The sequence below is a fragment of the Castanea sativa genome, chromosome 1, assembly GCF_040712315.1.
Source record: "Castanea sativa cultivar Marrone di Chiusa Pesio chromosome 1, ASM4071231v1".
Taxonomy (NCBI): domain Eukaryota; kingdom Viridiplantae; phylum Streptophyta; class Magnoliopsida; order Fagales; family Fagaceae; genus Castanea; species Castanea sativa.
The window spans coordinates 67,165,462-67,180,184 of record NC_134013.1 but is presented as its reverse complement, the minus strand read 5'-3'; the positions used below and the strand labels follow the sequence as shown (position 1 = coordinate 67,180,184).

General features: G+C 33.7%; 1 protein-coding gene across 1 annotated transcript; it reads left to right on the top strand.

Moving 5' to 3' along the window:
* The first annotated feature begins 2,593 nt into the window (after positions 1-2,593).
* LOC142621066 (DNA (cytosine-5)-methyltransferase DRM2) lies at positions 2,594-14,512 on the top strand. Its single transcript, XM_075794383.1, has 10 exons — positions 2,594-2,940; positions 5,408-5,453; positions 5,687-5,824; positions 8,285-8,384; positions 8,468-8,514; positions 10,461-10,574; positions 10,859-10,958; positions 12,680-12,771; positions 12,978-13,706; positions 13,952-14,512. The coding sequence occupies exons 2-10, from the start codon at positions 5,451-5,453 to the stop codon at positions 14,381-14,383; spliced, it is 1,755 nt and encodes a 584-aa protein (XP_075650498.1). The 5' UTR covers positions 2,594-2,940; positions 5,408-5,450; the 3' UTR covers positions 14,384-14,512.
* The last annotated feature ends 211 nt before the right edge of the window (positions 14,513-14,723 follow it).

The following is a 14,723-nucleotide window of genomic DNA, read 5'->3' as shown; positions in this document are numbered from 1 at the left end:
TTTTTCAATTGGTCATGGTAAAAGTAAAACGCATCAAGAGGATTTCACTTTAGTGTCTGAATCACCTCAATTGTTTTTGTTCACCAAGCTGTCTGGCATTTATAGAGACATCCTCGTATTAATGATTACAAAGCTATGGTTTGCATTGAACTTTTTGAACAACATAGATTTGTATCGAACTTACATAAAGTAAACGTAAAAATTACTGTTAATGGTTTATTTAGCTTTTTCTCATATTTACTATAAAATAAATAAATAAATATCTATATTTGACAAAAAAAGTGAGATTTTAAAAATATGTATATTGTGAAAAAAACTAAACTAAAAGCACACTGATCAAATGTCTTGTCCCATACAAGTTTGGTGGATGGTAGTGGTGGTGACAGTGACATGCATTGATAATTGGTGAGTGGAAAGTGGAGACCAGCTAAGGAAAATATGTAATTACATTTTTGGGCTTTTTTTCCTAGTGATTTTAATTCAAAAGGAGGGACTCATTTGGGTGTTTTTGCCCGAGTTAAAAAACAAGATTGGCTCAAATAAATAGAGAGACACCACATAATAAGATAAGAGATTGTGGCCAAACATGATCATGTGATTAGATTGTTATTACCAAAGATACTTGCATAAAAGCTCTTAAAACAAAAAATGTCTCCTTTTTTTTTTTTTAAATCCCTAAAATTTCAGATGATTTTAACTTTTTAAGCAGTTATATTTCACAACAATATTTTAATATATCATTTTAGCCATTTATAACTTTTTTTGGCGATAGTTTTTAACTCATGGTATCTGTTTTTTATAATTATTTTTTATCATCAATTTAAAATATTAATTAATTTTTTATATAAAAAATAATTAAATTTTATTTTTTATCATCAATTACTTTTGTTTATTTTGTTTTATTCTTGCTTTTGTTTCACATCCCAAATGGAGTATTTAGAGGCCAATTAAACGTGACCTACCAAGAAGGTACTTGGAAGATTTGAAGAGTCTCTTGTTGGAAAGAAACTGATCCTGTATGTCATAACTAATAATTAAATCATATATCCATCTAACTTTCTTTTATAACTTTTTTGACTTGCTCCACAATTTTCCACGTCATCACTCATATTATTTATATATTTATATTTTTTTTAACGTTTTATATTTTAGTAATATTAAGAAATCAAAGACAAATCAAACCATAAATGAAAAAATCAAATTGATATTACTAAAATCAAATTTATTGCACTGGTATTTAGAAAACACATAACAATCCGTTTTTGATTAGAAATCAGTGTTTTTTTTTTTTAAAGTTTTGGTAATCAAATTTGATTAGGACTCTAACCAAATTTATTAGGAATTTATGACAATCATCTTATAAATAGTTTCTTTTTTTCAGGAATCGGTGTTTCATTAGAAAGTGTTGCTTCACTAAAAAGATATTGATTATATGTCTGCCAATAAATTTGTTGTTTGCACGGTTTATACTTTGGTTGTTTATTTATTTATATTAGTAATGTTTTATTTTACATTTTTATATATTAGTAATATATTTCTTCGTGTTCCATCCCCGGAACAACCATTGTTAGGTTCAATGATGCGGCTTAATTGATGAAAAGTAATATATAATTGCAATTGAAGTACTAACGATTTAGTTCAATCATCATACAAAATTACGAAACACAATAACGTTACTCGAAAGTTGAAACCCGTGAGAGCCTGTCTGCCTATGAAATTAGGGGTGGGGGGAACGAGGTACACCAACTAAGGAATTAAGCTATGTGTTTATTTATTTTTTATTCTATTTCAAGTTATAATGTTATAAAAAATCTGTGATCCCCAAAAAAACAGTCATGAAGTGTATACCATAAATTTAATAATTTATTATATTTATATATTAAAAAAAATTAGGTCATATACTTAATTAAATTATGAAAAATTATTTTGTGGCTAAAAAGCAAAACGATATAGAAGAATGCACCAGAAGATTTTAATTACAAAATAAAATAAAAAAGCATTTATTCAGCATAAATATAATTACTTAAAAAAGTTAAAACTTCCTGTTACATCACTTACACATGAATTAATTCAATAAACATATTATTATTATTATTATTTTTTCATAAATTTTCCAAATTCATATGTGATCATAATCATGAACCTTTGACTGTAACAGCTCTTTTCTTCTTTCTCTCTCCTTTTCATATGTGTCAGGTTGCTCTGTGGTAAAGACACTTGGTCCTACTCTCAAGAGTACAAAATTGCCTTAGTCGCTCATCCATTCCATTCCTTTTCCTCCTTTCATTCCACTCTATTTTCCAAAACGAAAAAAATAAATAAAAAAGAAGCTAATATTCGTGGCCCCCTCCACTTTTCCTACCATAATCACATATATGGTAAAAATAATTATATATTTATAACCATTGCGATTTTAGCATTTTTTTTTGGAATGTACTCGTTTTTTGAAACGAGAGTTAGAAGGAGCGAGTATAAATACATTTTTTAAAAGTAGCGAGTAGAATTTACAGATTACAGTATCACTTTAACCGCAACCCGAGCACCAGATTCCTAACCAAACGAAAGAAAGGTCTCACACCACACCACACCACTCGCGCTCCAAAGCCTTCTTCTCAAATTTTTTTTTTTTTTGATAAGTTGGCCTTCTTCTCAAAAATTTCACAGATTCTTTTCTCTCTACCTACAACGACAACAACACACTCTCTCTCTCCTAGATTTTCTCGCTCTAGATTTTTTTTTTTTTTTCTGCATGTAGCTTGGTCTTCTTTCTCTGACCAAAATTTTCTTTTGTGGTTTTTGACCCCAAAAAGAAAAAAGTTTGGTTCAAATTTTAAGTGAACTATGGAGGTTTTTACAGAGGCTTTGTAGTAGTACATTATTGTTTTTACTGGAAGTAGCTTCAGAATCAAAGAGGGTTTCTTGCTTTCTCGTCTGGGAGAGGTAAATTTTCTTAACCATTATTCTTGGAGAGTAAAATTTTTGGTTTTTTTTTTTTTTTTGATAACTAGAGTTGAATTATGTTAACTTTTAAGCGTGGTTGTTATTGTCTGTTTGGTTGCCAAGAAACGGAAAGATTGTATTTCTTTTGTTTTGTGGTTTTTGGATTTTTTGTGTTTTGAATTTGGGGGAAAGAGAATGTCTTGGACTGTAGGATTCTCTTCAAAGTGGGGTTTTCATTTCATTGAATTTTAAACTACATGCAAAATAGGGGGGGTCTGGGATTCTCTCTTTTTTCTTGGAAATGGGTTTCTCAGATTTTTCTTGGCAAATAAACGGATGTGTTAGGTTTATTTTGCTGAATATTGTGGAGGATAATTGTTTTTTTGGTGCAAAACAAAGAGGTTGGGATATTGAAAATTAGGGTTTTATGTTGTTCCTAGTCTTCAAGAGGGTTTTGGAACATTTGGGAAATAAATTGTGAGAAGAAGTGCTAGGGACACACCCATTCTCACACCCTACTTATGTGTCAACTCCTGATTGGATTTCAGCTTTTTCAAGTACATGTGGTGGACCCATGTGAAAGTGTTGGATTCCAATCAAAAGTTGACATGTAAGTAGGGTGTGGGAATGGGTGTGTCCCTAGCATTTCTCAAATTGTGAGGCTCTAGTTAGGGATCTATATGATTGATAAGGGTTAATTTATGGTCCGTTTGGATTGAGGGAGAGGAAGGGGAGTAGAGTAGAGTAGAGTAGATTTAGCGCAAAATTAGCTTATTTTTAGCCAACTCTACTCTACTCTTCTCCACTCCCCTGCTTTCTCCCTCCATCCAAACAGACGATTAGTCACATTTTTTCTTCGGCCTGTGTTTGGCGAGGTTTGTAATTGGTTTTGGATAAGGTATTGAGTCAATTTATGAGCAAAGGATGTATTGAGTCATTGTATGAAGAAATGACTGAGTTTACCTCTAAATTGGGTTGGAGAAAATTCCTCCAAGCCACTACGTGGACCATTCACACAATCTTGTAGTCACATATCCTATTTAATGAGTCGTGTTATTTAACACACCTGGATGGTTTTATGAATCGTTACATAATGGGTTGGAAGGGATTCCTCGAAACTGGATTGGAGGAAAATTTGTACATGAGCAAATGACATATTTGAGAGAGTTTGGTTGATTGCAGATCAATGCCGTTGAGTTCACATAGGAGATTAGAGATCTGATAGATTCGTTTTAAGTTAAGTCCTTTAAGTACAAACATTTGTTGGAAAGCGTAGATAAATAATCATTGCGTTGGTGCATGTAAGATGACAAAATCTGAGAAACTTTTCATTTCGTATTGTTTTACTAAGTAAGTACACAGACTATCCTTAATGAAATTGGACACTGAAACAAATCCAGGTATTCATGAACCCAAAGTATGTTAATAATTAGTAGTATTATGAACTAGGATGTATAGAAAAATGATTGGTAGGCCTATATCTGCAGACATAGCTATCGCTATATATTGCTTGTAACCTGGTCAGATCAATTTTGAACTTTTTCATTTCAGAGGGTTCTGAACTCTCATTTTCTGTTTTTCTGGAAGAGACATATGATGATGTATGGCAGTTAGTGCTTTCTAATATTCGTAGTTAGTGCAATCCACAAGCTCTTATATTTTTCCAAGTTTTGTGCAACTCCATTTATAAATAGAGTATTTCTGTTTAAGTTATGGACTCTTTATTTCCCATTTTACAGCTACATGTTTGGGGTAGCTTTGCTGGGTATGTAGAAATGCTTTCAGGAAACATGACCAACCTTGTATGATCAGACATGTAAGCTTGGTGTTGTCATTATGATTGTGAAAATCAGTAGGCTACAGTCATGATTATTTAGTTACATTGTCCTCTAGGCTGTGTTTGGTTGGGAGGATGGAAAAGTGGGAGGATGGAAATTGTTGAGAGGATAAAAAAAGTGGGAGGATGGAAAGTATTTATTTTTTCTATCATGTGTATTTGGTAGAGATGATGGAAAAGTGGAAAATTGTTGTTTTAAAAAGAAGCAATTTTTGTTTTTACATTGTACTTATAAGAATATACAACTGATTCTATGCATTACAGTGAATTGGTTATGATGGCTTGTACTCTGTAAGATAGTGTCTATGCCAAAAGATTTTGGTCAAATTGTTTTGGACTAAAAATTGATGGCCCCACTTGATTTGATCAGTTCTAGCGTATATGGGAACAAATAACAATTTGATATTTCAAAGTTATGTGATCGTCCTAACATCTCACCTCATAAATTTATTATGGGACTTGAGTATTATCTCGGGTCCTGATCTACTATTAGCAAACAGTTTATATAAGCCATAAGGTCCATAATGTAAACTTTTGGAATTTAATATCTGTCATTACTTCTGTAATGATTTATTGCACGATAATATGCCTTCATTTGTTACTTATTTTCTTATTTGTATTCCTGAACAGCTTGGAAACCCCAAATTTGCACAAAGCTAGAGATTACAGAGAAATGGTACTGTTTGTTATTCATTATAGCTTTATATCTGTTATTAGATATAATTTTGGTATCATTTTATTTTCATAATAATTCTTCTTTTTTGTTACAAACGAAAATGGCTTGAATGACCAGTAAATAAGTAAATATTAGGGAAAACAAAACCGATTTGGTTATCTATATATTTCCGCCGACTGTGATTTCAATTCAATACATCATGCATGTCTGTGTTGTTGTTTATACTTGAGCAGGATGGTGATGCTTCTGGTGTTGAGGGTGACAACTGTGACTGGAACAGTGAAGATGAGCGGGAAATTGATGACTTCTCTTTATCTTCTTCTTCAAGTTTGACACCTCCAAATGAAGAAACTGTTACTGGCTCTGGGGAGGTAAATTTTTTTTAGCAGCCTATTCTGAATTTCCTTATAGTTTTCAGCATGCAAATATTTATATACTGGCATTGAAATTAGTAGCAAAAGGGTTCCATTTATTAAATTTTATGTATTAATTAAGAAAATGGCTTGAGATGGAAGACTTCACATTTGTTTGTATCATGGAAATATTCAGATGCAAATTTGAGGCATCTGGTGGATATTAATAATCAAGGAATGATATACAAAAGAAATGAGATACTGATTTCTGGTCAAGTGTTATGCATATACTTAATATAGTTAAAAAAATGCCCAATTCTTATTGAAAATATTTCTCTTCTGAACCAGCTTCTGCAAAATTTTGTATGTACTTGTTCATATGGTTTTATCGTCCATCTTTAAATAGTAATTTAACCAGATTATGCATTTTTAATTTCATTAGTCAGTTTATTGTTGGATGTTCCTGTTTAATGCATTTCTCCAACAATCTAAACAAAACAAAAAAAGAAAAGGAAAAGAAAGAACATGGTTAACCAAAATGGTTCAAGTAACTTAACTAATAGATGTGGTAGATAACTAAGCATATAATCTAATGGGTTATCCAAGATTTAAGTGTGCCCATCAATGTTGTCTCTTGAGGTTCATTCTTGTTAAACATGTTTTATTGTACTAACCTTAAGGATTTTCCCTAGATCATTAAAATCTTTAGCTTCTATAGATATTCCATTTGTGGTCTAGTCTTGGAGGGATATCAGCCTATTCATTCACAAAATTCTATCTCTTCTTGTTTAAATGCCCTCTCATAAGTCATAATATACAAAAGGACTACCCTATGTTCTTTTCCATAAGGAAACCAACATCTTTGTTGCTTGTAGGGGTGGCAAAGTAAACCCAAACCCATTTGCCCACCCAATCCCACCCACTCTAATTATTAGTTGGGTTAAATGGGCATCAACCCAATTAGACCCAGTGATTATTGGGTTTTAACTAAAAACCATTGAGGCCCATTTAACCCAAAAACAATATACCCAAATTCAACTTAGCCCTTCCCATTAAAAAAAAAAAAACAAACCCTCAAACGTTTCAGTGTTTCAGGGTTTTCATTTTCCTTCATTTTCTCGGCCTCCAAACACTTCTCTCTCTCTCTCTCTCTCTCTCTCTCTCTCTCTCACTTGAAACAAATAAAAAAATAGAACCAAGCAATTGAAAATTTCATATAAACTAATACTGATTTCTTGCGCTAAATTTCACACATGAAAAAAAGGTTAACCAAAAAAACAAAAATGCAAAATTTCCTACATTTTCTCATCAAACAAACAGATCAAACACAGAGAGAGAGAGAGAGAGAGAGAGAGAGAGAGAGATTACGTTTTCCACTGCCGAGGACTTTGTGGATGGGCTTTTCTCTGCCAAAGAGCCTGTAAACCTTGGCTTTGGCAGAGCTGAAGGGATTGACCTTGTCGTCGGATTCTGATTTGGACGACAACGATGACAAGTCGTGGTGATCGGGGATCTTTTCAACGATCTTGTCCATCAGCGACTCCGGCTGGAGTGCATGGTCCGCCATGGATCTCCGCCACACCAGAGAGATAGCTCTCTCTCTCTCTCTCTCTCTCTCTCTCTCTTCATTTTCCTTCGTTGCCCTTGAAGAATTTCTATTTGTTTCAAGGACAGTTGCTTTCAAAATTCCGGGAAAGTTTTGAGCTTGAAATGACATTTCTTTGCATTTGTTGCACTGTTTGGTTGCCAAGAAAGTGAGAGAAAATAGAAAAGAAAAGAAAATATTTATTTGTATTTGGATTTTTAATATAATTGCTGATGTGGATGTGCTTTTGTGGAATTTTTTAATCCCATGAATGGAGACTAGAGAAAGTGGAAAAGGGAATCCAAGAAAGTGTTGGGGTTTTCACTTTAATGGCATTTTGATAATTGGGTAATTGGGTGAGTTGGGGTTTACCCATAATAATTGGGTTGGGTTGGGTTGGATTTGGGTTAGAAGTAATTAGTTAAATGGGTTTTAATGGGTAAATGGGTTTTATATACCCAACCCAATTATGCCCACCCCAAACCCACCCATTTGACACCTCTAGTTGCTTGAATACATTTGTGGAATTTATGAAGATTTTCCAAGCATCTATTTACTTAGTAGGGTACCTTGTTGCATTACTATTGAGCTGCATAGACTTGTTGGTTTCTGATAGTACGTTAATCCAGCCGGTTATTATTTTTACTTTTCGTTGTCCATAGGAATGCATATGCACGTGTTATATGTTCCCTTTGTTTGAGATAATTAGTTATGCCTCATTTGTTCATAATAAATACTTCCTTCTGGTTAGCTTCAACCACATGCAATGATTTGTATACAAAATTGCTTACTACTAAAATTCTGTATTCATACATTTATGTGCACGAGAAGATTTATGTAGAAATACAGATTGTTCATTATATAACTATTTATCTTTGTTTTTATGTCTCAAGGCAAGCTCATCTGCTGGTTCCTCCAACTCCAAATTGTTTGATAAGTTCATAGGGATGGGTTTTACTGAAAAGATGGTTGCAAAAGCAATTCAGGAAAATGGTATAAGCTCTATCTTACTTAAATTGTGCACTTTTTTTTAACTTATAAGCATTATAAATAACCCTTTTCTGATGAATATCCAGGAGAGGAAAACACAGATTCAATTCTAAATACACTCCTTACATACTCGGTGAGTTAGTGATGCAGGGAGTACAATTAAAATTATTTTTGAATTGATTATTTTTATTTTGTACTTATTTGAGATACCTGATCTCATATTTGAATTTTTTAATTGAATTTGTGCTTTAATGCTGTTGAGGATTTTTTTCGATGCAATGTAATTGTGTCTTGATGTAACCTTGAAGCCCATTAGAAACAGCCTCTAGGAATTGTTTGAGACAGTACAATTTGAATATAAAATTTCTGAGTTAAGAGTTTTTTCTAAAGCTTGGTTGTGAAGCCTAGGATTTTCTTCCCTCCCACCCCTCCCCTTTCTTATTTCTTTTTGATGCAAACCTGTTTTATAGTGTACTTTAAGTCTTTGTCATTGCCCAAAACCGTGAAAACCACCACTGAACCCACACCCCCACCGTCAAGATAAGGTTGTCTAATTTTTTCCACCATTGATATGATCATTCTAAATGAATTTGATACAGTGGGACAAAAAGCTTTTTTGGTTTTAGTACAACTTCAAGTGCTCCAAGAGTTTTTGCAAGTGTTAACTGCAAAAGTTCTTATCATAAACGCTTCAAATTTGAAGTCAAGTTTTCACCAACCAAGGAGTGATGCGGGGAGTACAACCAAAATTATTTCAGATTTTTACTCATTTTATACATGATATCATATATTAATTATTGAATTCGAATTTGGGCTTCATTATTGTTGAGGATTTCATGGGATGTAATTGTGACTTTATGTAATCCTTGAAGCCTTAAAAAAAAGGCTATGGGAATAGGGTTTTTTTTTTGGGGGGGGGGGGGGGAATCGGCTATAGGTATAGTTTGAGACAATTTTGAATTAGGGAAAAAAACAAAACAAAACAAGTTAAAGAGTTTTCTCTATAGCTTAGGTGATTCCAAGCACCCATAGGTGGTGTAGCCTAAGATTTTCTTTTTCTTCTTTTAATTCTTATTCATGCAAACCCATTTTGCATCACTTATGAATAGCTTCCTAATTCTCAGATGATGTAGTTGTTACTTCTGTCTTGGCTACATAGAACCATGTTATTCCCCATTCTCTGCATGCAGATTCTATTTCTATGAACTAAATGGTATGGTTTAACCCCAAATGCCTTTTTATAAGTAATAAATTAAATAAATATTATTATTATAATATTTTTGTATAAATATTAAAATATGTGTATGTATTATTCTTTATAACTAAATAATATAAATAAAAATTACAAATAAAAAATTACATGTTTTTTTTTTTGGTTTTTGGAATCTGCACTTGGAGTGATCAAAGAAATTATTATTAAGTACATTTACAATAATGAAGCAAATTGAGAAAGAATTGATAAAACAAATAAAGTATAATTGACTTCAACTATATGAAAAGTCCCTTCTGTATTATTAATAAAGAATTCCCAGATATTTTTTGGGACTTATCTTGCTTGTTACAAGCAAATTTATATTAGAAATTATCACAAACCGCCAATGTGCTTAGCTCAATTGGCATCTCCTCCCCTTAAGAAGTTTTAGGTAGAGGATGAGCTTGTGGATTCAGGACCCATTGGGTGCATGTATCACTTACCAATAAAAAAATGGAAATTATCACAAACCCAACTCAGTAACCTGGTATTTCTGGACTCTTTAAAAATTGGGGATCATCTTTTTGAGAGAGGGGAGAGTGGAGAACTGTAAATATGGATGGTATTAACTTGTAAACTGTTCCAAGACTTACTTATGTCTTGCCCATCCCCTCTCTGGTTTGAGTGGCCTAATAAATTGTCTACCACATTGGACTGAATTCTTTTCTATGGCTTAATGATTGGCTACCTTGCTAGACCAGAATTATTTGTCTATGGTCTGGCATATGATACTATTGTGAACATCCCAGTGCTTCACCTTTCACAACTTGAATTAATCTGCCATTTGGGGTATGTATATCTGACTTTTATATTAATTATTTTTGCAGACTCTTGAAACGTCTCCTCAAGAACAGCAACATATCGATTCTGATAATTACTCTTTGGATTGTGATGGGAGCTTTCTGGATGGTTTCTCTGATGGCAGTTGGTCTGACAATGAGGTAGAGATTTAAAAAAAAAAAAAAAAATTTGGGCTAAACTAATTACTTAGATGATGTTTACCTTTTGGACTTTTGAACCAATTTTATCTAATATACCCTTCTGCAAATATGAGCCCACCAGCAAATCTTTATTATGCATGGCTTTCTAGTGGTTCTTGTCTTCCTACCCACCTAGATGGTGGGCACTCATTGATGCACATACAAGGGACATGTAGGATCATGATAATTGCAATTATATTTTTTTTTTGCTGATAATATGCATATACATTGGATCTATTTTGCAGGAAATCACAAATACCGTGTTTGATGAGGATGATAAATTGTCATCCTTAATGAGCATGGGGTACACAAGAGATGAGGCTTCAATAGCGATGGAGAGATGTGGTGCGTATTTCAGTCTTATGCAGATTTTGAAATGGTTTAGTTTTTTACTCATTTTTGTCCATGATCATGTCATATCTTGTGAAGATCTAGGATTTAGTTTCCCACACCCCAATTATGACCCTTAGTGAGGAAAAATTCTTAAGAAGATTTAATATTTGGGTTTTTTACACCCTAACAGCCCTGGAAAATTAAAACAAAGGATCTTGCTGTGTCAGTCAAGTACTCCAGCTATGCTTCATTTCTGCTTGTATTTTATCAATGCTCATTTTGCATCATCCATATTTCACATGACAAGTTATTGGTTGCTGTGTTTAAAATTTTCATTATTTATATTGGTCATTGACACTTTGTTTGGGAGTTCATAAAGGAATGAAATGAGTAAATCATAAAGGAATGGAATGGAATAGAATAGAATAGAAAGCATTTAAGTAATGGAAATGAATGGAAAAGAAATGAATGAAATGGAATTAAGTAACATTGTTTGGAGGTTTTAAAATGAAGGGATGGAAAGGAATGGAGGGTAAGTAATCTTGTTTGAGGGTAACATAAAGGGAAATTAATGAAATTATTTACTCACAATATTACTATTAGACCCTGGTTTTAAAATGAAGGGCTGAATATATAAGGGTATTTGGGAGTTTTAGTGAAATTTTATTAAACCTCATTCCATTCTCTATGATTCTTCTCAATTTTGGGGATGAAAATTTGAGGTTTTGAGGAAATAGAGAGAAATGAGTGTTCCCTTCTATCCATTTCATTCTCTCTCACTTAAACTTCCAAACAAGGGAATGAACCTTTCCATTCCCTCCATTGAAACTCCCAAACAAGGGAAAGGAAGGAATATTTTAAAATTATTCTTTTCATTCCTTTACCTCCTCTAGTCCTCCCAAACGACCTATGAAGGTTTCAGTTTCAAGGTATCTTTGTTGCATATCACTCTTCTAGTTTTATTTCTACTGAGAAGCTCTATCTAATACTTCTGGGATGATGCATGCCTTTGCTGAGTAAAAGCTTTATTTGAATGGAGTGCTTTTTGAGTAAAAAAGCATGTATAAACCCTTGACAGTTGTTTATGGCAACTTTACTTCCATTTTAAAACCCCTTTTTAAAGAATTTTATTGTAATAAAAAATATTTTAGGATCCTAATTAGTCTATCAAGGATTCATAGCTGACCTCAATGTTTTAAGATTAAAACTTGGTTTTTGTAATAAAAAAAGGTTTGAAAGAACACCAAAAGGAAGTGTTGTGCAAGAAGATAACTGGTGTTCAAATGGGATCACCCAAAAAATACAAAGTAAATGAAGAATTTTATTTTCATTTTCATTTTCTTGTTAGTTTTAGAGGCAGCAATTCAAATTTTTTGGTAACATGAATAGATGAGGTTTAGTTTTGGGAAATAGGTGACAGTGAGAGTACTTAGAGAAAAGATAAATTTGATGTGGGATGGGATTGGGAGAAGCTGCGCAGGGCTGGTCTAGGTGAGGTGGGAAATTTTGCCATCTTTATCTGAGTTTACTCAGTGACCTTGGTTTCTAGGTGGTGTTATCCATAATAATGATAATATATATGTACTTCTATTTTGCCCCTTTTCCTCGGTAATCTTTAGTGGCTATCTTAGTTGACTGTGCAAAAAACTTCTTCAATCTGTTGTTATTATATCAGAATGTACTTTTGCTGTTTCTTTTGTCCTTGGCCTTATTATGCCCTGCAAACACTGCAGGTCTCAACGCATCGCTTGTGGAGTTGACAGATTTTATCTGTGCTGCTCAAATCTCTAAGGTAGAGGATGCTTATCTGCCTGTTGTAGAAAAGGTAATTAAATTGAATTTTTTAAGTGGGTATAAATTCATCCACCAAAAAAACATGTTGAATTTAAAGCTTTGTAAATATTCTTGTATGTGTAGTTTGTTTTCCTGTATAAATGGAGTATTGAACCATAGTTTTATCTACTGATTCTATTTATACCATGTTGAATATCATGTGTCAAAGGTGATTTTTTTTTCCATCTATTTTCACAGCCGAGGCCTAAGCTTCCGTGCATTGAGTCTGCTAAGCTCAAGAAAAGAAAACAGTACGATTATGAGATGTGGAAAAGAAAGAAGCAGGCGCTCCTTGATGATGATGAAACAATTCGTCTCCCAAATCCAATGATTGGATTTGGGGTCCCTAATGAATCACACCCTACAATTCATAGAACACTCCCAGAGGCAGCTATTGGACCTCCCTATTTCTATTATGAGAATGTGGCGCTTGCTCCTAAAGGTGTTTGGACCACTATTTCACGATTCCTATATGATGTGGAGCCGGAATTTGTTGATTCAAAATATTTTTGTGCTGCTGCTAGGAAAAGGGGCTATGTTCACAATCTTCCAATCCAAAACAGGTTTCCTCTCCTTCCACTTCCACCACACACCATTCATGAGGCATTACCCTTAACAAGGAAATGGTGGCCTTCATGGGACGAGAGAACAAAGTTGAATTGCTTACAAACTTGTATTGGTAGTGCAAAACTAACTGAAAGGATCCGAAAGGCACTTGAAGACTATGATGGTGAACCACCTCTAAGAGTTCAAAAGTATGTACTTGATGAATGTCGAAAATGGAATCTGGTCTGGGTTGGGAGGAATAAGGTTGCCCCACTTGAACCTGATGAAGTAGAAATGCTTTTGGGGTTTCCAAGGAACCACACAAGGGGAGGTGGAATAAGTCGAACTGATAGATATAAATCACTTGGTAATTCATTCCAGGTGGGAATCTGTTGCCATCTCTGTATCATTCCTTTTTTAAGATGAGTCAATAATACATGAAATAATCATGTATATCTTGAAATGTTGCATGATTTTAAAATATTTGTAGAATGTTAGCGATTTCATACCAGAAATTCTTGTTAATTAATTTTCTCCTTGAATTTTATCCAATTTTGAGTGGTTCTTGTTTGAGAATATCCCTGGGAATTGTAAGTCACTTAGGTTGTTGGATAAATTATTTTCAGGTTGACACAGTGGCATACCATCTCTCGGTCTTGAAAGGCATGTTCCCAGGAGGCATCAATCTTCTCTCTCTTTTCTCTGGGATAGGTGGTGCAGAAGTAGCCCTACATCGAATTGGTATCCCTTTGAAGAATGTTGTGTCAGTTGAGATTTCAGAAGTAAATAGAAATATTGTTAGGAGTTGGTGGGAGCAAACAAACCAGAAAGGGAATTTGATTGACCTTGCAGATGTGCAGCAGCTAAATGGTGACCGGTTGGAGCAGTTGATGAACTCATTTGGTGGATTTGATCTTGTAGTTGGTGGGAGCCCATGTAATAACCTTGCAGGTAGCAACAGGCATCATCGAGATGGACTAGAGGGTAAAGAATCTGCACTCTTCTATGATTACTTTCGTATTCTAGACTTGGTCAAGAATTGGTCAAATGTATCATGACAAAAAATCAATGAATTTTTTGTAAAGGGGCTTTCTCTCTTAAGTTAAACATGACCTGCCAAAATCTTTTCAAGCTTCTGATTGTTTCAACGGAAGCAATTATTAGTAAAGGAAGGTAAAAGTTATTGACCGGATTTATCTCCATGTTTGTGATGCTGGTCCAGTATTCTGTTGGAGTAAGCATTCTCTTTAATGAGATGGATAAACTTACCAACGTGAAGTGTCCTCTCAACATTTTGAGGAGCATAGCACTTCATTGTAGTAAAATTTATATTCTTATGCTGTAAATATGTTTGAAGTGCGTGATAAATCTGATGCTGGGCTGGGGCATTCAAAGAAT

Coding starts and splice junctions, on each gene's coding strand:
- LOC142621066 (XM_075794383.1), top strand. Junction 5,825..8,284: donor CTGTTACTGGCTCTGGGGAG/GTAAATTTTTTT, acceptor TTATGTCTCAAG/GCAAGCTCATCTGCTGGTTC. Junction 8,515..10,460: donor ATACACTCCTTACATACTCG/GTGAGTTAGTGA, acceptor TTATTTTTGCAG/ACTCTTGAAACGTCTCCTCA.